The sequence below is a fragment of the Varanus komodoensis genome, unplaced genomic scaffold (genome assembly GCF_004798865.1).
Source record: "Varanus komodoensis strain SLA01 unplaced genomic scaffold, ASM479886v1 scaffold9, whole genome shotgun sequence".
NCBI classification, from domain to species: domain Eukaryota; kingdom Metazoa; phylum Chordata; class Lepidosauria; order Squamata; family Varanidae; genus Varanus; species Varanus komodoensis.
The window spans coordinates 24069663-24095878 of record NW_025336598.1 but is presented as its reverse complement, the minus strand read 5'-3'; the positions used below and the strand labels follow the sequence as shown (position 1 = coordinate 24095878).

General features: G+C 41.2%; 1 protein-coding gene across 5 annotated transcripts in view; it reads right to left on the bottom strand.

The window, feature by feature from the left end:
• PDGFRA (platelet derived growth factor receptor alpha) overlaps positions 1 to 26216 on the bottom strand; it is a 57785-nt gene that overhangs the window by 13317 nt on the left and 18252 nt on the right. For all 5 annotated transcript variants that reach the window (XM_044417831.1, XM_044417828.1, XM_044417829.1 and 2 more), the window contains 13 exons: positions 20784 to 21050; positions 19644 to 19774; positions 17835 to 18006; positions 17561 to 17750; positions 16375 to 16490; positions 14733 to 14856; positions 13830 to 14023; positions 12121 to 12215; positions 11891 to 12023; positions 5717 to 5821; positions 4065 to 4175; positions 1795 to 1948; positions 873 to 1039 (listed from right to left, as the gene is read on the bottom strand). In XM_044417831.1, coding sequence (XP_044273766.1) covers positions 873 to 1039; positions 1795 to 1948; positions 4065 to 4175; positions 5717 to 5821; positions 11891 to 12023; positions 12121 to 12215; positions 13830 to 14023; positions 14733 to 14856; positions 16375 to 16490; positions 17561 to 17750; positions 17835 to 18006; positions 19644 to 19774; positions 20784 to 21050 — 1959 coding nt within the window. The remainder of the gene's footprint in view (positions 1 to 872; positions 1040 to 1794; positions 1949 to 4064; positions 4176 to 5716; positions 5822 to 11890; positions 12024 to 12120; positions 12216 to 13829; positions 14024 to 14732; positions 14857 to 16374; positions 16491 to 17560; positions 17751 to 17834; positions 18007 to 19643; positions 19775 to 20783; positions 21051 to 26216) is intronic.

Genomic DNA, 26216 nt, shown 5'->3' with positions numbered 1-26216 from the left:
TAAGAAAGGTTGCTTGTGGGCAAAATGGTCTTGAGAGCGTTTGACTCAAAGGCGACTACATTACTCATAGCAAGGCCTGAGAAAACTAGGGCTTATCTTTATGAAGCATATGACCTACTTTCCAGCTGCTCCTGTTTTCTTTCTGGCTGGTTTAGAACGTCCTTCACAGGATATTTTTTTTCCTCCTGATGGGTTTCCTCTTAGACTTTCTATATGTTCCTATAGGTTCCATTACGCAACAGAATGTGGTGCTTTGATATAGAGCCAAATCATGAAAAGGCACTATGAATAATAAACTATAGAGTGTCTAGGAGCATGCCAGACTTGGCTTGTTCTAGAAAAACCTAAGGAAATGGCTGGAAAGCTTGGGAGAGGACCTGGAGGGTGACAACATTGAGAAAATATCCTACAAATTTCCATGAGTGAGAGATCACAAGTGCACCATAAATGCCTTATATAGAGAAGCCCCCAGAACAATAACTTTCAATCATGAATGTTTCCAAAAGGAGCAAATGGTGTAGCTGTTGGGGCCAAACAAGTTGTGATGGAGAAGATCTACACTCAGATGTTCCAACTTATTTTCAGAACTTAAAAGTCATGGGAAAGAGGGTGACTTGGGTTATGGCCAGTACATTAGCTCTCTGACTTTTCATCTTCTTCAAGGTCATTAGCAACCTCAAAGGCAGAAAAATGGTGTTAGGAAAAGGTTAACACCCTCTCCAGCATTGCAGCACTAATCAAAATACTGCAGCTTGAAAAACACATTGAAAAATCTCTCACAAGATATCAGATTAGTCAATCGGTAGAAGAATATATTCAAAATGTGTTAACCTAACATTCCAAGATGCATATCTGCATACACCTGAACTTACCCCACACCGATTTTTTCTTATATGAGGCAGGCCGATCATACAAAGACCTTTGGATGTCAGAATATTTTGACCTGTCTTTCCTTTCCAGCATTGGCACATACTGAGTTGTCTCTGCTTGCTTCATATCCATATATTCACCATTGTTTTCAAAGGACAGGATTACATAGCTGGAAAAGTAGCACAACAGCATCATAAATAACTCAATGCATAGTGGGATTTACAGCACGGCTATGCCATGCTCTTGTCTGCATCGTACAAATACTTATAGTCTGATGTTTTCCCACAGACATCAAAATAAAGTTTTGGCAGCCCGATGCCTATGCCATGCATGCCTTTCTGCCCTTCTTTATGAATCTTTTGGAATAGTAAGAATCAACTGAGTAGCTCCATACTAATGCAGCTACACTGCTGTCAGCTCTTAGCATGAGACTGCATCCAATAGGTAGCATTTCACGACAAATCCCTACAAGTTATCTTGCATGCATGCATGTAATACAGGTACAAGGCTAGTAGGCAAATCTTCAGCTGCTGTATGAGCCAAGTGTCTTCCTGGATAAGCCCAGCTGATGCATCTGCCATGCAAAGCAGCCAATCTAACACTGGTTCAGGCAATACACGGTCCTTCCAGTTATGCTTCAGTCAAAGTGCTACCAGTCCTTCCTTTATTTTCAGAAGTATTAATGAAAATGCTTCATTGTTCATTCAGTGATTCATTCCTGCATCACCTTATTAATTTTAAAGTATACTTTTCAAAGTGCAAAACTACTCAGGGAATTTGGAGGGTGGGGGCTACTGATGGTCAATTTGCCCCATGCACAACTGGCATCAGGGCTCACTGAGGCTTGCTGGGCATTGCAGGCCTCTTTTCCTGTCTAAACATGCATAGGATTATGTCTTGAATGATTTTAAAAATAAATCCTACCTCCTAGTACTTTCATCAGCTGAATTCATCCCAAAGATGTCCAGATCCTTCTTGGACTTTTCAGGATGTCCAGTCAGAAAATTGTCCCTATTTTTATGCAGGTAGTTCACCAAGTCCCCATGAAAACAGTACTCTGTTATGATGTAAATTGGACCTGGTGAGGGGAAGAAAAAAGGAAAAACAACACTTAGCATCTCTACAAGGTTATCTCCAGAAAAGGATAAAGTCAGGCCTAAGACCAGCAAGGAACTCATGATTCAATTGCTCTACACAGAAACATCAAGCTCATGAGCGGGCATCCAGTCCAGATGGGCTGGAACCACGAATATGTCTCTGAAAGGCCTGCAGTAGATTGGCAAAGATTTCTGACACTCCACTGTCTAATAAGACCAACAGTTAGTCTGTTTCTCTGAGTGTTGAAATGAAGAATATTGGGGTGCAGGGAGTGACTAGGAATGTGCAAACAGACTTAAAGTTCCTTTCTGATCATAGAAACTAATTCCTGGACTGCTGGACATGTGCCCAGAGTGCCCTTTAGGTTTCTTTAACTGTGAAGGGATGGTACTGTGCACTGAAAAAAATTAGGGTTCAGGCCCACAGGGCAATCCTGCCCCCTTTTTTGCTAATTTACATAGGAGCTAAAATCACTCTCCTTTCCACGTGTGAGTGTAGGTCTCCTAAGGACACCCCATGTGTAAAAAGAGATGTAAGGATGGGGGAAAGGAAGGCATTGATTTAAAATAAAAACTCCTCTCAAGCAGAAAGTTTTAAGGGCAGATGTAAAAACCCAGCTAATTCAGTGAGCTTGGAAGGAAAAGAGGGTCCCTGCACCTTCATTTCAGCAAGTTCCCATGCATGGCAGGGTGGTGGGACAGATGGCTGCCCAGAGATTTGGGGCTCCAACTGAGAGAATCAGGCTTCCAGTACTAGTGGGCCACTCCTGACACAAGCTCTGGTCTGCCCCAGTGAGCCACAGGGCCTGCACTTGGCTCCAGCTGGTGGATCTCAGTGCAGTTAGGTAACTAATCCTAGACCCTGGAATTTAGCCTATTACGGGCACCCCTTATGTATTATGTTAGCTGTGCAGCATACAACTTACATTTCTCTCCCCCAACACATTACACCTTCATTTATATTGACATTATTTAAAAAGCAGCCACAGATACTTGCCAACATTGGTCAAACAAAACACTGCAGAAATACTTTGAACATGTGCACTTTTGCTTTTTAAACTCTCTTAAACCACAATACCATCATGCCCATAGAAAATAATGGAGTTTGCGTCTGCTGTCCTGATGCTAAATTTATTTGGGGAAAAGCACCATTTTGCTGTGGAAAAGTATAATTCATATTTAAAGGGGAAACAATAACTTAAGCAACTGAAATCATGTGGATGATTGCACGTCAGATTAAAACGTTTTTTTAAATTAAAAAAGGATGCTACGTTGAGCAAAATCAATGCTACAGGATCCCAAGAGGCTAACGCCAACCTAGATACTAACGCAGGGCCTGTTCGCTGTGGTGGATGCTCCGGTCATCTGCCATTCCTGGGTAGTCATTTGTTCCCCATGCCCCTAGACCTTGGCCCAGACCTAACAGCACAACTGATCTAGTAGCAAACAATAGAAAGGCGACTCCATGAGACATCCTTGCCCAAGAAGATCAGAGACAAGACAACGGATGGAAGGCTTCTTATGAACCACCTTTTCAAGATAAACCCAGCCACTGAGGGTCCTAACCTGAGACTGTCCAAATGCTGGCATCAAGAATTACATTTTGATTCATCTCCAGTCATGGCTGGGGACTTCACTGCCCCCCCTACCCCCATCACCAACAAGCCCTACCCTGAAGAGGTATTTGGCATTCTGGACCAGGCCTTCACAATTTGCTAACCCATCAGCCATGAATTGTAACCTGCCAGACACTTGACAGTCTTCTTGGGTTTTGAGCTCCTCCTTCCTGGCCGTCCATCCATAGTTAACTGGGCTGTGTTTTGGTTTGGTGCATCACAGATGGTACAGGCATAGAATCCAGACAAAACGATGGCTACAGCAAGCAGATATTTACATGATGTGGACAAAAAATATAGTATAATTATGGTATAATGTATCTCAAAAGCCATCTAGCTGAATAGCCACCTTTTGATCTAGAAAATTATAGTCTGTCTGCTTGCCTGAATACTAGGTCAGTGGCACCAAGCAAATAGGACACTGTGGAGTTGTGCATTTCCTCTTGTCAGGGGGCAAAGAAGGACTGCTAAGCAAACCTACCTGATTTTGTACAGGCTCCTAACAGGTTGACGATGTTCAAGTGTGGACCGAGATGGGTCATTATCTTTAATTCAGACATAAGTGCCTGCTTCTCACTGGATCTTGCAGTGGCTGTTGGAAAATTAAGTGTAACAGCTAATTGTAGTTACATACTCACAATAATGAATATTAAGAGATTGCATCATCCCATGGTGACATCTATTTCTTCCTTGTAACAGGTTTTTATGGGGGTAGGGAAAGGGTACAAGGGGAAAAAATTAACAGAAGCTGATGTTCACTAATTTATCATTAAAATTTATTAAGGTTTATTTAATATGTTTGCTTTTAGTCTCCAATTATTGTTGGTTTTTAACATCTTATAAAGCACCAAGAGCCTATGGGAATGGGATGGTATATTAAAAAATAAAATCAAGATGCATACAAACTACATAAGAGGAAGGAGACATGCCTTGTATAACTAATAAACAATTACAGTACTTATATGGTGGATTTTCATTTTAAATTCTTCTACGTGGGTCATTCTCTGAATCAGAGTGTATGATCATGAGTCTAATTTCAGATGAACAAGTTCAAATCTAGTTTATCTTAATTAGCACCATGTTTAATGGCAACATTATATTTTATCATTACAAATTTTCCCTGTTTTGCTACCATCTGAGTAAAGTCTATTAAATTGTAAGCTGCTAACATCTTTCAAACCTTGAAGAAACTCAGATCATGCTAAATGCTAATTTAATTTTCCTTTCCACTTCTTCCTCAACAACAATGCACAACACATGCAATTGTTTATTTCTAAGATTCACTGATAAAAATATGTGGACAGAAAACAATCCGGATGATTTAATATTACATTTTTAATGACCTTTTCGAATTCTGATGCAAACGAATATGATCCCCAGTTCTTGGACTAAAGTATCATTATGAATTTAATGAACCTTCAGAATGAGCATTTCTCTGAATTGTGTGGAGCAATCCTCAATCAAGGGGGGGAAAGTGCTGAGATTGTATGCTAAACTATGCTAAACAGGAAAAAGACTGATCTGTGTGCTATACTGAAAAATCAATATGGGGAAAAACGACAGATTTAAGAGGTGATTTGTTCTGATAACAACTTTGTTTACATCTGGGGTGAGAGAACTTGGAGCTGGAGAGCCAAAGTTCCTTTGGACCAGCTTTTGGGGGCCACATTCCAAAGAAGGGTGGTGCCAAAGCGTAAAAAATACACCCCCCCCAGTATATTATAGGTTAATAAAGTATGTTACACATACTGTATATATTAAATATACTATACTTGTTTCTGCTTGTAATAAATCCTTAGCAGAGTCATTTTAATCTATTAGAATGAGGGAAAAAAACCACAAAAGAAGGGAGCCACAAAATGATTGGTGTCTGGCGGGATATGGGAAGTGAGTAAAGCCATTCAGGGAACTATGGAGCGTAAGAGTCGGCCCCTAACAGGGTCAGATTTGGCTCTTGGCTTGAGGTTCCCCATCACTGGCATCTTGGTGGAATCAAGACTATCAAGAATGAAAACCCCGTTGTGGGCAATATATCGTACCAATCAGTGTCACTTTCCAGTTCTAATTCAGCCATTCTAATGATTTGCCACCATAGCAATGTTGTAGATCAGCTGGAACCTAGAAAACACTTACGTTTCAACATTTTTACAGCCACCTTCATCACTGGCTGTGACCGGCTTAATCCATATGCAGTTCCCTCAACTACTTTCCCAAAAGCTCCGGAACCAAGGATTCGTCCTGCAAATGACAGAGGGATGCTGTTAACTGAGATACAATCTCATATCATTCTGGCTGCACTGACATACATTTTAGGCCATGCTGGAGGGTGGTCAGAATTTGAACTGTCATTGTTTATCCTAATTAAAACCTATTTTTTTAAATATATGGAGGTTTTATTCATTGTTTATTCTTTTCATTCATTTTATGCTTTTAATGTATTACGTGCAGCTCAGAGACCCTGGGTCACTGGACACTTTAAAAGTCCAATTGTTCAACTGATAAAATAAAATAAAATGATGAAATAAAATAAAATACTCCATTGCCCATTGAAAGGTAATTCCTCCAGTGAAATAAATAGGAAAAGCCTGCTCAGGGGTGGCATTCTGCACTTGTCAATGTTTCTTTTCACCATTGGTTGGACTATCCATCTGCTTTCCACAGTACGCTTACTTCAGGGTAATTCCACTGAGGTTATTATGTTTTCAGGCCTAGACAACCATTTCAGTGTATCAAATGAAGCTTGCCTTAACTCCAATCATGTAATTTTGGATTACATTTCCCAGCAGTCCTGACCATTGGCTATAGTGTGTGGAGCTGATGACAGCCAAAACAGTTAGAAGGAAGACTGCAGGTTAGGGAAGAATGCATTAAACAGTTTGCTTAAACTGGGCTGCATTTGCATCCCCTTGAGGCCATGCTCCAGGTGATTGATTTACTAGGGATATGGAAAGGCCAGTGGAGGGTGGTAAATATTGGACTTGGGAGAGTTAGAGAGTAGGTTAAGGGGTCCACATTACTCTGAGCCTTTTCCAGATGCTCCAAGTGTGTACAATGAATCCCCAGGGGGCAGCATCAAAGAAGCGCACACTGAACATTCATTAGAGCACTCTTTGAACACCTGAAAAATCTATGTTGTGATGCTTTGTTGTTGTTTTGTGCCATCAAGTTTTCTTCCATTTATGGTGACCTTATGAAAGAAAGCACTCCAAAATGTCTTGTCCCTGATGGCTCCATTCAGCTTTCCCAAGTTCAAGGCTGTGGCTTCCTTTATGAATTAAATCTGTCTTATATCTGGTCTTTCCTTAAGTTTACTGCATTCAACTTTCCCTAACATGATTGTCTTCTCCAGTGAGTCTTGCCTTCTTAGGATGTTTCCGAAGCATGACAGCCTCAATTTGTCATTTTTGCTTCTAGGGAAAGGTCTGGCTTGATTTGATCTAGGACCCACTTGCTTGTCTTTCCATCAGTTCGGGGTATTTGCAAAGCTCTCCTCCAGCACCGTGCTTCACACACATCAATTTTTTCTGCTTTCTTCACTGTCCAGCTTTCACACTCATACACTGTGATTGGGAATACAATAGTGTGGATGGTTTTGACCTAGTTAGCTAATGAAACATCCTTGATTATGTTTTTTAGTTCCTTCATTGCTGCCTTTCCAAATCTTAGTCTTCTTTGAATGTCTTGGCTGCAGTCTCCCTTTGAACTGATGACTGAGCCGATGTATGTGAAATCTTTCACAATTCTGATTTCTTCATTATTAACTGTTAAGATCTGTAATCCTTCTGTGGACACAAATTTTGTTTTCTTACAGTGAACGGATCCTATTTTTCTCAACAGCTTTACAAATAAAAGAACAAAAAGTCATCACTATCTCAGCTTGAAGAAAATGTGTCCTGAGCATGAGTGAATGCATGTGGGGAGGAAATCTTCTCAAGTTCAGTAGACAAAGGAGTTTCAGAGACAGGCTTTTATTGTATTTCCCAAAAGTCACTGATGTAACAGTTTTTATACCCATATTGCTCCATTGCCCTTAAATTAGGTTTGTTTTTGTTTATTTATGTGTGGAATTTTACAACAAAGGATATTGTGATAACCTGTACCCAGTGGTCATAGAAACTGGCACTGTGCAATAGGACTGCAACCTGAGCTACACAAATTAGCCATAGAAAGCTCCACAGACATGCACATGACATTCTCTGTTTAGCAAAAACTAACCCAAAACAGGGTATTTGCTTACTCTGTCTTCTGTTAAAAGCACCATGCGCTGATAAGAATTCTGTGCTAATTTAGAAGGAAGCAGTAAATTTAGAAGAACAAAGAGAGTCTCCAGGCTGAGATCTAAAATTCTGCTTCTTAGTGTAGTCTTTAAAAAGTTTCTATTTGCTAAATGCTTATAGAGTGGAAGAACACACTGGACTTTTAAATCCCAACCTGGCTCCTTCTTGTGCATCTAACGTATGAACAAATGTGCACGTTTTTATGGTATGGAGCTCAAAGTCTACTAGCAGCTGTAGATCAAGCCAAGAGAGCTTTGGCTATTGGGCAGTACAGAAATATAATTCATAATGCTAATACTAATAATAAAGGGTCAAGTGTAGGATTTTGGTTCAGACTCTGACAAATCTGGAACTAAGGAAATCTCCATGGTTGAAGATGCAGTTGCATTGCCTGCCAACCACAGAATGTTGGCTCCAGAAACTAAGGGTAAATCTAGTCTATACATTTGTATTTTATTTATGTAGTATTCCAGCTGTATCCCACTATTGATCCTCTTGCAAGGAACCCAAGGCAGACTACACGGTCATTCTTTTCTCCATTTTCTCCTCACTACCCTGTGAGGTAGGTTAGACTGCAAATCAGTGATTGGGCCAAAGCCATGCAGTGAGTTTCATGGCCGCCAAGTGGGGACTAGGACCCAAACATCTGCACTCCCCATCCAACACTAACCACTATACCACACTTTACCATTTTTAATCCTATATTCCTTTGATGTCAACTTTAGGAGCTGGCATTCTGAAACAAAGCCATCCCAGAGTTATTTAGCTGAAACGATAAAAGTGAAATCACAGTGGTTTATATTTGCAGTGAAGAGCTGCCATGGCAGTTTCTACAGAGCCCTAACAGCTTTCGTTTGTAAGGTTACATCTCTAGACCTCATGGTTGCAAAGCAAGCATGGATGACTGTTTGGTCCCCGTGGGCCAAAATATGTGTGGCAGGTTTGGACCACCCCAAATGCGCACATCCTCTCTCCTCCCCTGCCCTGTGTCAGCACCAGGCACAGGGAGAAATAAGTGGGGAAGGAGACACACAAGGTAAATTTCCCTCTCAACAGGAATCTGATTCTGCCGGGGAACTGGTGACTCCCCTTGTGTGCCCCTTTTTCCAGCTTTCTCCTGAACTGTGCTTCTATATGGGACAAGTGAGGAGAGTGACAGTGCCTCTTTCCCAATTGCAGCAGTTGCAGACTGTGTGAGTGGAACTGGGGGCAACTGGGAGGCGAGTTACACATGCAGGCTTCAAGGCCCAAATGCAGCCTCACTGTGGCCCATGCCTCTGACAGAGAAACTTCTAGAAGCATAGAGTCAGGGTTTTTGTTTTGTTTTTTCTGAAAAGAAACAGTGGGTCCATCTTTTTCACTTACCATTGGTTACAGGCCTCAGTAGGCTATACTTATTGTGCCTCCTGCATCTAAACACTTCTCTCTTTTCTTTTTTGGTGTCCTAGCATGACTTCTCCACACCAGTCCTGCTATTTTTTAGCCAGGTCAGGTCATGGACATTAAACATACACAATTCATTGCCTCCCAGCCCCTTCCCATTCTACAATGCGATCCCAGGAGAGGCATGGCCTAATGTTTCTCCCATTTAAGTGCCTCCTTGGCTTTAATGCAAGCCCAATTGAGTCATGGCCATGAAAAGGCCATGAGGAAGTTCTCACAGTTCATTTGCCAAAGAAAACTTTGTGCTGGTTTCTTGTGCTGTAACCAGGATGAAGAAAGCTTCCTATGAACACTTCAAGCCCACGCCAACACATTGCGCTTAAACCAAAAGCCCTGACAGCCTTCTGTGACAGAAGATCTGTGGCCCACATGGCAGGATGCAGCCCCTCTATTTAGCCATCATGCAGTGCCTGTTTCACTCAGTGACAAGGATGTATGCAGTCAACATGACAAATACTTCCTATTCTGCCCACACCTTCCTTTAAATATCTGCAGAGAAGAGAGGGGGAACTTCCTGGATGCCAGCCATTGATCTTCAGGTGCTCTATTTGCCCTGCTTTTGGATAAAAGACTTGTTTACCATTGAATGGCTGGGATCAGATGAGACCTCACAGCTTTTTTTCAGTGGTTGTGGCTAAACAATATGAGGGGAAAGGACTCTCCATGTTATCACAGGCGGCCTTTTATGATTAGTTTATCACAGAGGCACAGGGCTTCTTTCGGAGGACTGAATTCCACTTCAGATAAGCCCTTGGGAGCTGTATTCCTGTGGAGGTTGAGACTGGAAACAAAAGGGAGCTAGCCTAAAATACCACCATATTTTAGTTTAAAGCTCTTAATGCTATTCAGGATAGGCAGAATTGAAGCAAGGGGACACTCTGCACAAGCCAAGAAACTAAGGAATGTTTGGGAGTAGGAGGGAAAGGGATGGGGCCACCTGGCAAAAGCTACAGGGTTGGATTTGGTCACTGGGCCTGAGGCCCTGACTGTTGCTTTACATCTTCCAGGGCTTTGATCTGCCAAGGCTCTGTTGCTCTGCTTCCTTGACATTGCAAGAGAAAGAAAAGCAGAAAAGGCCATACTAATGCAGGAGCTTCTCTTCGCTCAGTTTCCTGTGTTTCAGCTGCAGAACAAGCCAGCGGTTGAAGAAAATGGACAGGCTGAAACAACTGGATTAGTTTGAGGTTGCAGTGAAGGATCATGTGAAGAAGCTTCAGTTGTGGTTCCATACAGATGTTTGCCATGGCTTTAGCTCTCCTTTAAAACGAGCTGAGTGAGAACGACACTTTCTTTCAGCAGAGATGGAAGTGAGGCTCCCTTCTTATATTCTAGGGGTGGTGTGACTCCCTACCACATTAATGTGCATAATGAAAGATGTTCAGGTTATTTGGTAATTCTTCCCTACTCTGTAGCTGTGTGAAATCTGGAGCAGCCTATCCCCTATCAACCAGTTTAGTATAGGCAAGAAAGTTTGTCCGCAGGGAAGCATTTAAGTATGCATGCAACTTCTAACAAAATACTGCCATTTTGAGTAGTATGTCAACCTGTCTGAGATGTATTCATTCCATTCTCCTTCTTTTCCATCTCACCCCACCCCTGGCCTAAAGTTAGCCATTGCTCTGGTTATTAACTAGGCTCTGGTTCTTACCAGCCCAAACCTGTGCATGGGTGGGTCAATTTTAGCTATGCAAGGATCTGCCACACTCAGAAAACATATTCATTATTATGATATGGAAGCTATCTGAAGCAGTAGGGGCCAGACTACTATCTCATTTTCACATGATGTCTAGAAGGGGAGCTAAATTAAACAGCTTTGTCATTACATGCAACTGAATTTTCTGTGTTTGGGACTTTAATTCCAGAGTGTGTTTAACTCTAGAGCAAACACCACAGAGGTCTCATCTCAGTTGGGACTGTGGTGCTTCAGAAAAGGGGGTTCAAGTGTCCTCATTCTGCCATTTTTGTCCAGAAATCACCTCACGTGCTGAAAAACGGATGCCTCCATTGACTCCAATATTTTTTTAAACCTGCTTTCTACCCCATGTGCTGCTGGAATTACAGGACAAACATTTCAGAGTAGGAGAAGCTTAACCTCCCCCTTCTGCAATGCTATGATTCTGATCTTACTTGGAGCTTCATGCATTTACTCTGGAACAATGCATTTACACATAACTATGCTTGATGACAAAACTGTGTTATTCGACCCGCAGTCTTATGTAACTGCTGATGTGCCACTCCTTCACACATTGCAGGGCCATGCAAGAGGAATCTAGTCCCTCTCATCACACCAGCATTAACTCTTGAGAAAACTTGGTTAATCGGCAATTGGAAACTGATGTTGCATGGGCTCCTCCCATGACATCTGAGGGTCTAGTGACATGTCAGCTGTGTAGCAAAGAGTGGAGCTCCCACACTATCACAAAAACAGGAATACTGGGCCTTAATTTAGAGTCATGGCCCAAGGAATAAACTCCACAGCACACATCTAGCACAATGAGCAAGATTTCCCGGTTATGCATATAATACCAGTAACAATATTAACACAAAATGAATGGTAATTTAAACCATTCTGTTTTGTGATGCTTACCCAGTACTAATCCATCTCTAGGAAATTCCCATCTTGAGTCATAGGGCAGTTGCATGGGATCGACATATATATATTCATGGCCATCAGGGCTGATGGACTCAATGACTCTCCATCTTATTTCGTATCTTGGTTTCTGTAGTGCACAAGACAGTGGGATGCCACATATTAGTCTCATCCCTACTCAGTAAGTGGTTGGAAGCATGGCTTAAAGATGTGTGCTTCTCCATTACCTGCTTCCATATGATCACCAGGACAATCAGCGAAATTATTACAATCACTAGCAACACTAGAACGGCGGCAGCCACTGTCAGTTCTGATCGTAAAGCTGTATGGAAAAGGAAACACTTAGGTCAGATGTTTATTACCATTTAGTTCTAGTAGCTGCAATGGACTGATATGTTGTATCAAAGACAACAGGAAATCTCCTGTGGACCCCCATAGCATAAATGCCAAAACACATACTCCCCCAGAACCACCTTCTGAAATTGGCCATTCAATAGGAGTGAACTACGGGGACTGGGCGTTGTTCTATGGGGACTGGGCGTTGTTCTCATATAACCCCAGTTCTCCGTCAGCTCCACTGGCTCCTGATTGAAGTCCGGGCCCAATTCAAGGTGTTGGTTATGATGGCTTGGGACCTGGTTATCTAAAGGAACACTTGCACCCGTATATGCCCTCCCGCCCCTTGAGCTCAGCAGCAGATGCCCTCCTCCGGGAACCCTCTGTGAATGAGATTAGGAGGGTGAGCACCCGGAGAAAGGCTTTCTCTGCGGTGGCATCCCATCTATGGAATGCGCTCCCCAGAGAGGTCCACCTGGTGCCGTCGTTATTTGTTTTTCGGCACCAGGCTAAGACCTTTTTATTTAAAACTTATTTTAACTGTTAATTATTTATTAACTAGGGGTTTTGTTTTTTTTTAAATTAGCCAAGAATGCACTGGGGGGGTGTTATTTATGGTATAATTTAGTATTTATTTATTTTATTACTTCTGTATTTATTTATGTGTTGTGAGCCGCCCCGAGGCTTTGTTGCGATGGGGCGGCATAGAAATGTTTTAAATAAATAAATAAATAAATAAATAAAATAAACCACTGTAATGGAGTTCCTCCAACTCCCAGTCTAGTCTATCTAATTGTGTTAAGTTGGGTTTTGTTATGCACAGTTCCTTTGCTCTAAGTGCAACTGAACTCAGTGGGACTTACGTCTGGTTAGACATGCCTAGGACCGCACTTTAAATCTTAACTTTGGCTACATCATGTCCCTCTTTATTGAAATCTATCTATCATGTAATTACCAGCCGCTGTTTCCTGCCTTTCTTGAGATTAAAGACACATACGATACCAATACTTCCTCAGTGAAGAGACATTTCCCTGGGGTTTCAGAGATGGCTAAAGTTGTAGAAGCACAGATCTGAGGGGTGAGAATAAGCTCTTAATATGCCGTGGACTCTCCATCTGTTCCCTATACTCTAGTAATTGTTTTTGTAAGTTCGGTTTAGTTCCACTTGGGAGAGAAGAGAAGTTGCTTTGGTTGCCTTCTGTTATCACAAGTATGGCAAAAAGAATCTTTATAACAGTCTGGTGATTTAGAGTTCTATTGCACTGCACTCTTAAAGATTATGGGTTGCATCCATATTTAAGTCTTACTTAGACTAACTGAAATCAATGAGATATGGCTAACTGAAATTGCATTGATTTCACTGGATCTATTCTATGTAACACTAAATCTGTATCTACTCCCTCTTGTAAATCATGTAACGGCATGCTAGATACATCACGTAATATTGCATTTCTTTTCAATGTTGTGTGTATATTAAACATTTGGTACTACACTGGTTTTGCATGCATTAATTATTTCATGTTTGATTGGGTCTCTTCAAGAAGGCAGAGGTTAGGATTAGAGTCAGCTGCTGAGCTGATCATACACAAAATTAACTCACTTGGAGCCACAAGCTTCAGTTCCCGTGTGACAGTGCCAAGGTCATTTCTTGCCATACATCGCACAGCCAAAGTTTCTTCCACCTTCTGAAAATTCACCTGGCTTTCAATCACATCTTTTTCATCAAGATGAGTCTTCACAGTAATATGAGAAATATTGTTAGTTAGAAGGGTCCATGAGGTATCATTGCTGCATCTGGAGACAGGTGCAAACAAAATTAGGATGATTGTGCTAAATATTCCTAGTTATTCATTCCTAAATTTCTATTCCATCTTGGGTTTTTTTATTTTTCCTCTCCATTTTATCCTTACAGTAGCTTTGTGAGATAGATAAAGAGTCAAGGATTGGCTCAAAGTCACCCCAAGAGCTTGGTGGTTGGGTGTCTGTCCAACACTCTTACCAACACACCACACTAGCTTCTTAGTGAGAACTGTTTGTGTAACAAAACAAATATAGGTAGGTAAGGACAGAGTGCCTAAGCCAGCCTTCACCAACTGATGAAAGTCGCAGCCCAACTTGTGAAGGGCACTGGGCTGGTGAAGGTTGGCCTGAGTCATGTGAAGCTGAACGGAAAGTATTTCTATGGGAGTAGCCACTTGTGATCTACAACTTGTCTCCTTTCATGCCAAAATACTATTCTTGCCTTAGTTGCATGTGCTTTCAAATGAGTCTAACATTATTTGGGAAAATACTGTTAAACTGTTAGGGTTAACCCTAACTGAATCACATTACTGAGGTACATGGCTTAGACGAACTGAATTCAACAATTTTATTCACTTAAATCAGATTTCTAGCACCCCTTCCTCCATATCCAAAAATTACAAATAATCTATAAGCTCATGCATGTATAATGTCACTGTCAAACTGATCCTATTCAAAGACAACCCAAATCAAATGTTCTTACTTTTTAATGTCTTTGCAAACCAGCCATTCCACTTCAGGGAGGGGCGTCCCTTTTGCCAAACATCTGACTGTCTGCCCACCAGAGCCATGATGATTATCCACCAGGTCTCGTATTAAAGCAGGAACTGAAAAGGGACAGGTTTGAATGAGACCCTGGCCATATGGAAGACCTCCTTTCCATGAAAAACCCAACCATGTTTTCATGCTTTCTGCAAGGGGGCAGGAGTCATATCTGTGACTCTCCTTTCCAAGGGGTTTTCCAAGCCATGGATGTTTTCCCTTGGATCATAAGAATGCTTTCTTAGATGCAGGGCTGTAATTATCAAGTGTCTTCTACTTAACTCAGTGGAACTTAATTTTATCAAAGTGTATACAGGATTAGACTACTTACTGCATTCCTATGAACGCTTCCCTGAAAGTGTGGTTCACTGTGGTTTGTTTCTGAATAAATATGCATAAAATTGCACTGCAAGCCTTTGCACCATATTTATGGGAAACAAATTCATTGAATACATGGGTAGGATTAGGGGCTAGTTTGTCCTAGTTAGTAGGAATTGCTAATTCTTAATCTGGTGATCTGCAAATGACTACAGCTTCTAGCATTCCCAGCCTAAAAAACAAAACCCCCTAGCTCATATTCTGCCTTATGCCAGACTAGATGATCCTGGGACTGTCCACATGCAAAGCATATGCTCTGCTGCTAAGTATGAAAAGGGACTGAAGGCCAATGACATAACCTTCAACCATTTTGGTGCTGAAGTCAATTAGATGTGAGGTTGCTTGGAAAAGAAGCCCACTTAGAGGGAAAGCAGTATACAAGTTCAGTAAGTAAAATAACTGGTAGATAGTTACTGTATCAGCAACCCTGTGTGTGTGGGGGGGGGGGGGGGGGGAGCAGACATCTATATGAATTCCTTCCAAAATGCTTTTTAACAAAAACTGCTCAAGAATAGTCACCAAGGTAAGTTCTCTGCTCGATGCTCATTGTGTACTGAGTCTTTATCCCTTTAATGTACCCCTTCCTCTTTTCAAATTAAATCCATGTGGAAGGGACCATTTCTGACAGTCAGCCAGGCACAGCAGATGTTTAAGTATGTCAACATCTGGGGCTGAAATAATCTCCAAAATATCATCCATGGACAGCAGCAAGTGAGCAAGTTTGTTCCTAGGCAGTTTGTCATATTATTGACCCTAACTTTCAGAAGTATTATTCATACCATATGCTGTTCTTGAGAGAATGCAAATGCTGAGTACATTAATGAAGGGTGACCTTTATTTCTAAGGCTCAGAACTTAATGTACAAATTGTTATTTGTACCAAAAGCATACAATGTGACTGAAGCCATGGAAGAAATAATCTGATGCAAGCTATTTAGGCTGTGATCAGTTATCATTGGTCTATATCAGACTTCTACAACCTCTGGATGTGTGGAACTAGAATTTGCACGATTCCCTAGCCAGCCAGTGGCTTGCATAGCTGAACAGGGATTTGAACCCAGGTTTCCTTAATCTCTCATTCAATACTTTCCATATTTAGGAACCTGGATGTTCATTAGCGCCATACTGTCACTTCGCCTCCAAGTTCACTTATGAAATTTAATATTGGTATGATGGGGGGTTTTTTTACCGATTGTACAGGTGTACCTTGTATGAGCAGAGAGAAAGTATATCTTTGAATTTCATCTTCATTCTGTGCTACAAGAGTATACTCCCCACTGTCTTCTTCTTTGGCACGAATTAATTTTAATACACTCCAGTACCTATAAAAAGTAGACAAAATATTGGATTCATTTTGGTAAACAGTGCAACTATGTAATTACTAGCAGTAAGAACAGATGGCTTTATTAGAAACAAACGTGTGTACAAGGAAGGCTCACTGTAAGGAAACATCAATGTTGTAAAGTAGCTCCTCCGTCCAGTCCTGAGCACATTCAGAAAGGACAGGAAGTTAATACAGATCACTATGCTTTTAGATCAGTGCAACCAATAATAGCTGAATGCATTTAAATCCAACTGGAAGCAAAGAGATTTAAGTATGCAAATCCCGTTGTTTTCAGTGAAGCAGGGGAGTTTATCTAGCTTATGCAGCATGGAAAAAAAAGATGAATGTTTCAGTTTGCATGATGAGCTCCCTCCCTCTCTGGATCACAGCCCAGGAGTAAGCCCTACTGCATTCAGAGGAACCTACTTCTGAGTAGACATGCGTACAGTTCTGTTACACATCTTGTAATATAACTGAGATACAAGCAAGCACAGCATCTTATAATCTGTATAAAGCTGAAGAACAGTTTCAGAAGATAGGCGTCGGCTAGATAATTTTGAGATACTGGAAAGAATTGCACTTGATCACCCACGTGGAAGATTGCCATATAAAAGAAGTATCAGGTGCGAGAGCCAGAACTGGTTTTCATTGTAGTGGAAGAAGCACCAGGAGACTGAGCTGAGGAAAAGAAGGACAAGTAGTGAAGGTCCAAGTTCTAGAGAGGTTTTAAGGAGGAGGATGGCATTTTTACTGCACTGGAAGGGATGATGAAGTATTATGTAGAGAAAAAATAGGAACCTGATTTTTGCTGGGTTGTCTACTGTTTGAGATGCAACCAGAGATGTAATCAATGAGCCACAGTGGCTCTATTCTGTTCAACCAAGGACCGATGTTTATGAATGGTATTAATGACATGACAGAAGCAGAAAGAAAAAGTGCTCAAAGGAATAAGGACAATTTCACAGAAAGGTTTATGGATTGGAGCTTCTCCAAAGGAGGGAATGATCTGTGCAAATGGAGAATCACATGCCAAGACATCAACAGCTCCCTTTCAAATATTTTTGTTACCTCGTCTCCTGGATCTGCTTGGAGCTAGTGACAATCTCTGTGAGATTATCCATCAGAGTGACATTGTCCTTCAACCAAAACAGTTTGGGCTCTGGGTATGCATGCACATCAACTATAAAGTGTTTAACTTCATGCAAGTTTACAGCTTCCATGTGGTTGAAATGGGGCTCCAAATGAATGAATCCTTTATCTGTGGGAGGACAAAGGTTTCAATGAGTATCTTTCAGTGACAAACTGTCAGCAAGCTCAATTGGGAACAAGAAACTGACTCTACCATGAACTGTGATGGCCACCCTTTCAGATTCCTTGAAGTCTTTGGTCACATGTCGAGCTGCACATTCGTAATCTCCAGTGTCTTTCACTGAAGCATCTGGGATGGTCAAGTTGTAAACCAGCTTCTGGGTTGGAATTTTGATGTCCTCTAGTGAGATTAAGCCTTTGTTCTTCTGCATATGGAATGAAGCAGAACAACCCCCTTCATTAAACAAGCTACAGAAAATAATTAGACCCATTCTATATGTTTCTGCATACAACAAACCTCAGAGGAAATGCTACTCCAAATCCCATCTTTATTTATTGAAGCTCAGGTGAGTGGGACAAGGAGCAAGCTCTTTTCAAAGAGGGCTTATTCTTGAGGATTGTTTCTCCTAAGAGACTCTCCAGACCAGCTCCCATCTTAATTCTTGGAAATTAGCAAAGGTTTCTTTTTCCTTATCTCAACAAGTATTCAGAGGGTAAGTTGGACAATAGCTATGTTGCTCTCTTGAAACTGGTTTGAGTTGTAAATGTGATAGATGGTGATGATGAGGATGAAGTAAACTGGAATTCTGCTAGTCTAATAGGCTGAAACCAATGTTAGTTCTACTAGAACAGACACACAGAAATGACTGTGACTTAAGTTAGACTAACATTGGATACAACCAAATGTGTTTGTGTGGCTTCCCACTAAGCCATAATGGTGGGTATAAATCCAAGCAAGCAAGTGCATTGATCTTCATGCAACTGCACATGTGTCACTGTAGTTGGATATCCAGACTAGTGCCTGTGGGTCGTTCACTGGAAAGGAGGGGAATGGTTACCCCTTATTCATCATCCCAAATTTAAGTTCAAAGCTGTTGTGCCTATCTGATTGTGGTAGAGCACACACAACTCTGGTTAAGGGACTGGGATCCAAAACCATACGCCAAGTGAAATTCCTCATCTAGCCAGGGGTACAAACGCTGAAGGCTACTTTTTCATGTGGTCCCTAGCTGGAGCAGGGTAGATGTGCAAGAGTAGATCTCACTTCATTCAACAGAACCTGTAAGAATGCTTAGGTTTGCAGTCATGGATCCAAGGAAAAAGTATCTATATCACCTCCTGTATGTCAGAGGAAATCAATTACAGGATAAGTTTTATACTGTAAATGTAAGAAAGTAGCTTCTGAGAACTGGGGCTCAACCCTAGCTTTATATCGGTGTGAAACATAATGTCCATAATGTGAAAGAAATTTAGACAGAGACTTCTTTTACTTGGTTTTCTGCTTTGAAGAACTCTAGGGTGGACCCAGACTAAGTAAGTCATAATGTTCCTATTGAAATAATGGGACTGAAGTTAGTCACAACTGTCTTTTCACATTCACTTCAAATGAACTTCTTTAAGAGAGTGCCTGGGCTTATCCCTTCTTATCCTTGCAACGACTAAGAGGGATAAGCTACGAAATCAGTGCCAGCTAGGCCGGTTTGTGGCTTTGACCGGCGTTGAACCAAGATCTTCCTATTCCTAGTTTGACACTTTGAACTGGGATTGCACACTGGTTCTGAGTAAATGCTAGTGTGCTTTGCTGGTAGATTATGGCTTGAAGTCATAATGTTAGTGCTCTGCATCAAGAGTCCCATTTCCTGTCAACCTCATAAGTTACCGTCTCATAATATCTTGTAAAGCTCTGCATGTTCACTAACAATCAAGCCTTGATTTATGATACCAAGTTAGCACAAAAGAAGCTGGTCTCTTTTCATCTGGCTATATTCCATTTTCTAAAATAAATAAATACATAAACCCCACCCATGGTTTTCTTCGGTCAGCAACAAAGGTGGGTATTTACCATTTTCCCCGGATAATTCCACTCTAAGTTCACCACTTCATTATCCAAGACCACACAAGTTACAACAATGGTTTCGCCTGTTTTATACACTGTCTTGAGGGACTCAATCTCAACATGAAGATTTGAAGTAGCTGCAAGAAGAAAAGAAATTCAACATGTTTAAGAAACATTATACATGTTATACAATTTTTGAACAATTTCCACCAGTAATCTTTGAGGGGATCCTCTGCACCCAAGAGGCAACCCTATGCAAGTTTAGGGAGAAGAAAGGCCAGGGCTAGCTGGGGAATGCTGGGAGTTGTAGGATATCTTTCTGTATAAATGGGGTAGGAATTCTTAAAATAGGTCCATCTTAAGACAAGTCCATCAAAATTGATTGTGGTGCTTTCAGAAACAAGTGTTTAGCATTTGACATGATTCCTGTCCACCCTATGAGAGATAGCCAACATTTATTTTCCCTTTTGAAAAAAATATTTTATTTGCCCTTGTTGATTTTGTGAAGTCTAGTTTGTTGCCTTGTAAACTCCTTAACTTGCAAACCAATGTGGCTTTGCAAAATATAACTCTTATAATAAGCAACAGATGAATGCTGGGCTTCAGGAGAATATGGAGATCTAGCTATGAATAACAAGTTTGCAGAAGAGTAACAAGGCAAGAGCTCCTGCACAGGAATAGGTGAGAATCTTGATCACTTTGTGTTTTAATAAGGCATTCAAGATTTTGCATATATCTTCATAAATGTCATGGAAATCATTTGATATTTTCAAAATACTGATTAAGCAGAATGTGGAAGAACACGGAACATATTTATCCATCTACGCAATACTTAGCATTAGAAAGTGTGTTTGAATTCCTGTGCATTCAGCAATGTCAACGGGGATGCTCAATTAGGGTTCCCACCCCTCTTTTCTAATACGATCCTTCTATTTCACAACTACATAGCTGACATGTATGACTTGGCTCTCTTTCTTCTACACCAGTTGAATTCGGCTGGTGCAATTGCATGACAAGTTCATTGGGGCTGTTCTTGATGTGAGGGCCTTTTGCACATCTTTAGTGCTATGTCCCCTTTCGCCCTCCAGAGCACATAAAGAGACTCATGATTTGTCCCTCCCATTGAGAATATATATAAAGAAGTACCTTTGTAAACATAGATGAAAAATTCGGCAGACTGGAACTCTACTTCCTGAACCATGGTCTTGCACACATAAGAGCCTGCAGAGAAGTTTCCGATGAAGCCCTGTCTGTTGTCATAGAAGGCATACAAGACTTTGCCATCACTGTTCATGAGTGTTACTTGAGCATTAGGGTCGCTTGTACGGCAAGGGATGACAGAAGACCCGTCTTCCTCAGTTATGACAATAAACACATCTTCTGGGGATGTTGGAACAAAGGGGACTGTCGGATCTGTTGAGAGTTAGATATTTTGGTTTATCAACAGGGCTAGAAGAATACTTGTAAGATGGAACACCTTCCACATATCTCTATTTTAACCTTTTCTTGCCTGGGCAAGGTCATGTGAGATGCTTACATTCCTTTCCTAGCAGCCTTTAGCAGCTCATTTTCCCCAGATCTTTGGCACACCCACCAGGGCCAGCTCTACAGTTAGGCAGAGTGCTTCAGATGGCAGATGCTGGGGAGCTGGCAGCATGGCAGCAAGGAGTTTGGTGTGCCACACAGCTTGCACTCCACTCCCCTAAGCTCACCTGCTGCCTTCAGATGTTATAGATGTTGCAGGAAAGACTCAGCTGCTAGTCCAGTCATCTTTTGTACCTGAAATGATGTACATGTGCCATCTTGGCCTTCCTCCAAAATGTCTTGGGTTGGTCCTGGCATACACAGCATTCTCTCAAGGGAAAGCTGAGCAACACAGAGCACAGTGCAGAAGCTCCTGCAGAAGAATGTTCCTCCAGATGAAGCTACCTGGGGTGCAGAAGGAGGGCTGCTGGACCCTCTCAGCCGTGTTGGGGCATGTTTAGATCAGTAGCAGCTGGCCAGGGGATGGGACACTTAGAACACAGGTGTGAATGAGTAACTCTACACCTTGCTTTTCATGTGTAGTTCAGAGTCATAAATCTAAATCATTTTAGGCCTGAAGTCCTACCTTAATGAACTTACAAGAGAGTAAGCTTAATTGAAAACTGTGGGGCTTGCTTCAGAATAATCATATATTGGATTTATTTATTATTTAAAAGTGTTTAAACCTGTATTTTAGGATGTGATGCTTTCACAACATACCTTTCCCCATTGCAAAAACATTGAAATATTTCAATACAATTTGCAATCATGTACACAGTAGCAGTGGTAGCTATTTATTTTAAGTACTAAATATTCTAGTTAAATAGTATATTTAAATATTCTATTTGCAGTACACGCTAGAACATTTGTGTCTTAAGTGAGGGAGGGTTCCTTTCTTTTTTTAAAGCCAGCAGTGAGGAAGATTTATGTATCTCCCTGGGAAGAAAATTTCAAAAGTATGGGCCCACCACTGAGAAAGCTCTGTCTCTAGTACCTGCCAGCCTGAAGGCTGTTGTTGGTGGGCCAGGGAGCAGGATGCTATTGGAGGCCATTGGATGGAAAAATGACTATTGCAAGGACACAGCCTGGGTTAGCTTTTTGAACCATCCAGGGATGGATTCAGTAAATGCTTAGGGGGTTCAGGATGAGGGTGAGGAGTCTGGTGAACTAAGAAACAAATACTGAGCACAAAATAATTACAAACCTCTCTGACTCAAAATAACAAATGCTTGCATATCAAATTAAGACATGATACCAAAATGGGCAGACAAATATGCAATGGTTGGTAACCCTAGACAGGGTGTGAGGTTGCAGCCTTTGTTAAAAAGACATTAATTTCTTCGGGTTTTCAGAATTTATTAGTTGTATATAACCAGCTGGAGAAGAGGAGAGGTGCTCTGTGCCTCTAAGAGCTATGCAGAACAGAGAACATCAGCAGTTGTAGCTTTTCTCACCCCCCTCTGAAGGACAAGCCAGACTGGACATAATATTCTTCAAAATACTACAGGAACTGTGTCCTGTTTTCCCTAGAGTCATCTTAGCAGTAAGCAACAGCTCAAGAAATTATAAAGTATTACACAACAAGACAATAAATATGATGCCATTTAATCTGTCACACTTTTAAAAAATCCAGAAAAGCAAAGAGGAATTGCTGCTTTTCCAACTGAGGTTAAAGGTGCCTTTTGGTCACTCTGTGAATGTGATGGCAAAATGATGCAAACTATGGAAAAACAGAATTTTAAAACATTTGAATGGTAGCACCTAACAAGGGCCTAGTTCACACATAATGCTAATCTATGCTTTGGTTTATTGAGTTCTGAGCTGCTGCAGTGTAAGGCCATTATTGTACTAACAAATCATGGCTTGTTGTTCAGTTGTGAACTGTGTATGCTTTTTTAATCCATGAGTGGTTATTTACAAACCCAGAACTGTGGTTTGTTTCTCCAGGCTATAGAGGTGATGGGCAGTAGTCGTGAAAAAGGAACAAACACACACTACAACACAACAGAACCACAAAGGTATACAGGGAAGAACAGGGAAAGGAGGAAGAAAACAACCCATGGAAACAAAAAAAACCCACAGTTTTTTCACTTGTCAGACAGACAAACCTTGGATAGGTCAACCATGAGTTAAAAAAGATGGGTTAATGTTATATCTGAACTAGTACTTTGCTTCTTAAAAATTCCAATGGTTTGGTGACCATGTTTCTGCAAACCGGCACCTCCTTAATCATACACATTATCAAGGCTTCTCTCCGTCTGTACCACTAAAGTGTATCACATCTGGAGTCAATTTCTCAAGTGTGGCCTCCCTACAGTAGAAAACACTGGGTGTGGCATGTTTGGAAGGCAAAAATGTGAGCATTTGGAGATGGGCAATGCAGGAGGGTGCAACATATCCTTCAGACCAGGAAAAGATGAAAAAAAGATGTGCCTCTTCCAAAAATTATATGTCTCTTCCAAACACAGCAGCAGTTGATGTTTTCAATTCCAGATCAGAGACGACATATGGAAAATGTGCATCCTGCAATTCCAGAGGAGCACCAAAATGCTACAGAACAGGCTACAAAATTCCAGCACTAAGAACTGCATCTTTGTTCCTTCTCATGCCCCATCTCACCCCAAAAAGCACAATTTACTCTTTATGGTTGCAAATTTGTTCATGTTTTCATGTATTACAAAATCTGTGCAGCAAAAAGTGTTAGCATCTGCACAGGACAGTTTCTGCCGGTCATGGTAGGAAGAGACAAACGGCTAAATGGGGATACCTGAGCTATATTCCTGAGTGAAACAAATTTCCCTCTGCATCTTGAAGCTGCTCCTGGCACCATTCCTTTTTTCCAAATTCCCCAAGCAAGGACACTAAGTTAGGCAATGTAACATCATGCATTACCATTGCTCCCAGAGCCTTCTGGAAAAGAAACTGAAAGGCAACCACCAGGAAGGACTCTGGTGCATGTTTCAGCTGTTCTGCCCCACACTTCCCATTCCCCTGCCTGCCAAATTGAAAGGGAGTATGCAACCAGCCTTTCATCATCCACGAAATTTGAGGGGGCACATTCAGCAAATAGTAAAAATCTAGAATTGTGTGAACTAAAAGAAAGTAAGCAAAATTGTTCCATTTAAATTCATAGAGGTGACAGCTTTTCATATCACAAAACTGGGATGGGAAGGTTTGTCACAAAAGGTTTTTGTTTTTGTTTTCGATTTATATCCCGCCTTTTTCCTACAAAGGGCTCAAGGAAGCTTACATCTCCTCCTCCATCTTATCCCCACAACAACAACCCTGTGAGGTAGGTTGGGCTGAGAGTCTGTGACTGGCCCAAAGTCACCCAGTTGGCTCCATAGCGGAGCGGGGACTAGAACCCAGATCGTCTGAGTCCCAGTCCCATGCTCTTAAGCACTATACCACACAGGCTCAAATTTATTCATTTGTTTTCCTTCTAGGGCAGAGAACAAACAGCCTTGTTGATAGGCAGATTAAATTAAAGAGGGGAAAACCACATATTACAGTCTTCTGTAATTTTGTAGTAAAATAGTCTTATATTTAAAAATCCATTTCTTAGATTATTCAAACTTTTCTTGTACAAGTAAAGACATTTTGGCTGCAAGATCAAGATGGCTTCTATCAAGTATGATAGAGGGAAATTGCATCTATGGAAGGCAGAACCCAGCCAGCAAAAGAATTTGTAATGCACACTGTGAGAGCTTGTAACAATCACTCATATGTGGCAGCATAGAAACTTGCATTCCATAAACTCAGTGCATTCACTTTCTCCCACTAAGCGGGTCCTCATCGCCCCCCCCCCCCCTTTCCCTCCCGCAGTTCCTTTTGCTTGGAATTGATTCAGTGCAAGGACTTTAAAAGCATTCTGCTTTTAATAAAGAAAATGGTTTCCACCTGTGCTTTCCAAATTCTTACTGAGAAATTTATGGCTTCCTTAAAAATATACATTGTTCATGACAGAAAGAGACATTTTCATTAGATAATAAAGAACAAAAATAAACCATCTAAGATCTACAACTTGGGCAGCTTGTTCTTTGGTCCTTAGGGAAGTTCTCAAATAAGGGGGAGTTACCTCAGGACAAGGACAAATTCCATACTGGTGGGATTATAAGTCAAAGTATAAACACCCCCTCCAGCAATAATCAAAACAGTAGTCCGGGTATACCCTCTGGTTTTTAAAAGCAGGATGAGTGCTCTGCATGAGAGGATCAAGCTTCAGGTATCTCTGTCTATTATGCCAATCAATTAGGTGACTCAATTAGGTGACGGGGCTCAGGCTGAAGGGGAATGGAGAGAGTTGTGAAACAGCATTAGTTCATGTTCTGCAAGAAGTCTCCAAAGATCCAATAGGACATTTGCCCAATCTGTCCAAAACTTGGCTCCTCTGATGTCTTGGGGGCTCATGATAGTGGAATGTCCACAGCTTTCATGACATTTGCATGGAAAATGCTTTATCATGGAACAAGAGAAGTGCAGCCCTAACCCTTTTAAGTCAGCCTTCCCCAACCTGGTGCCCTTCAGAGGCATTTGGATCATATTTCCCAAAACTCCCATCCAGTAAGGCCATTAACTGGGAATTCTGGGTGTTGCAGTTGAAATGTTTCTGGAAGGCACATGGTTGGGGAAGGCTGCTTTAAAAATAATGGGAAACTTACAAAATTGCTTATAAAATGACATCCTTTTGGTAAATCTGTGTATACATTGGCAGGTATAATCCCATATGAAGGTGGTAGAACATTTGCTATTTTATTGTATTTATTATTTATTTATTAAAACATTTTTATGCCGCCCCATTCGCCGAAGCCTCGGGGCGGCTTACAACATTGTATTGTATTGTATTGTATTGTATTGTATTGTATTGTGAATTGGTTCGACTACACAAAACTTATAGGCATCGGGACATAGGCTGGGTCTCCACTGTTGAAACCCATGTAAAAATGAGTATAACACTAAAATAAACACAATAAATAATGTGGAATTAAACGAATGTAAATAAAATGTTGAAACTACACTAAGGTAGCCTTTAGAAATGAAAAGGAAACAAAAAAA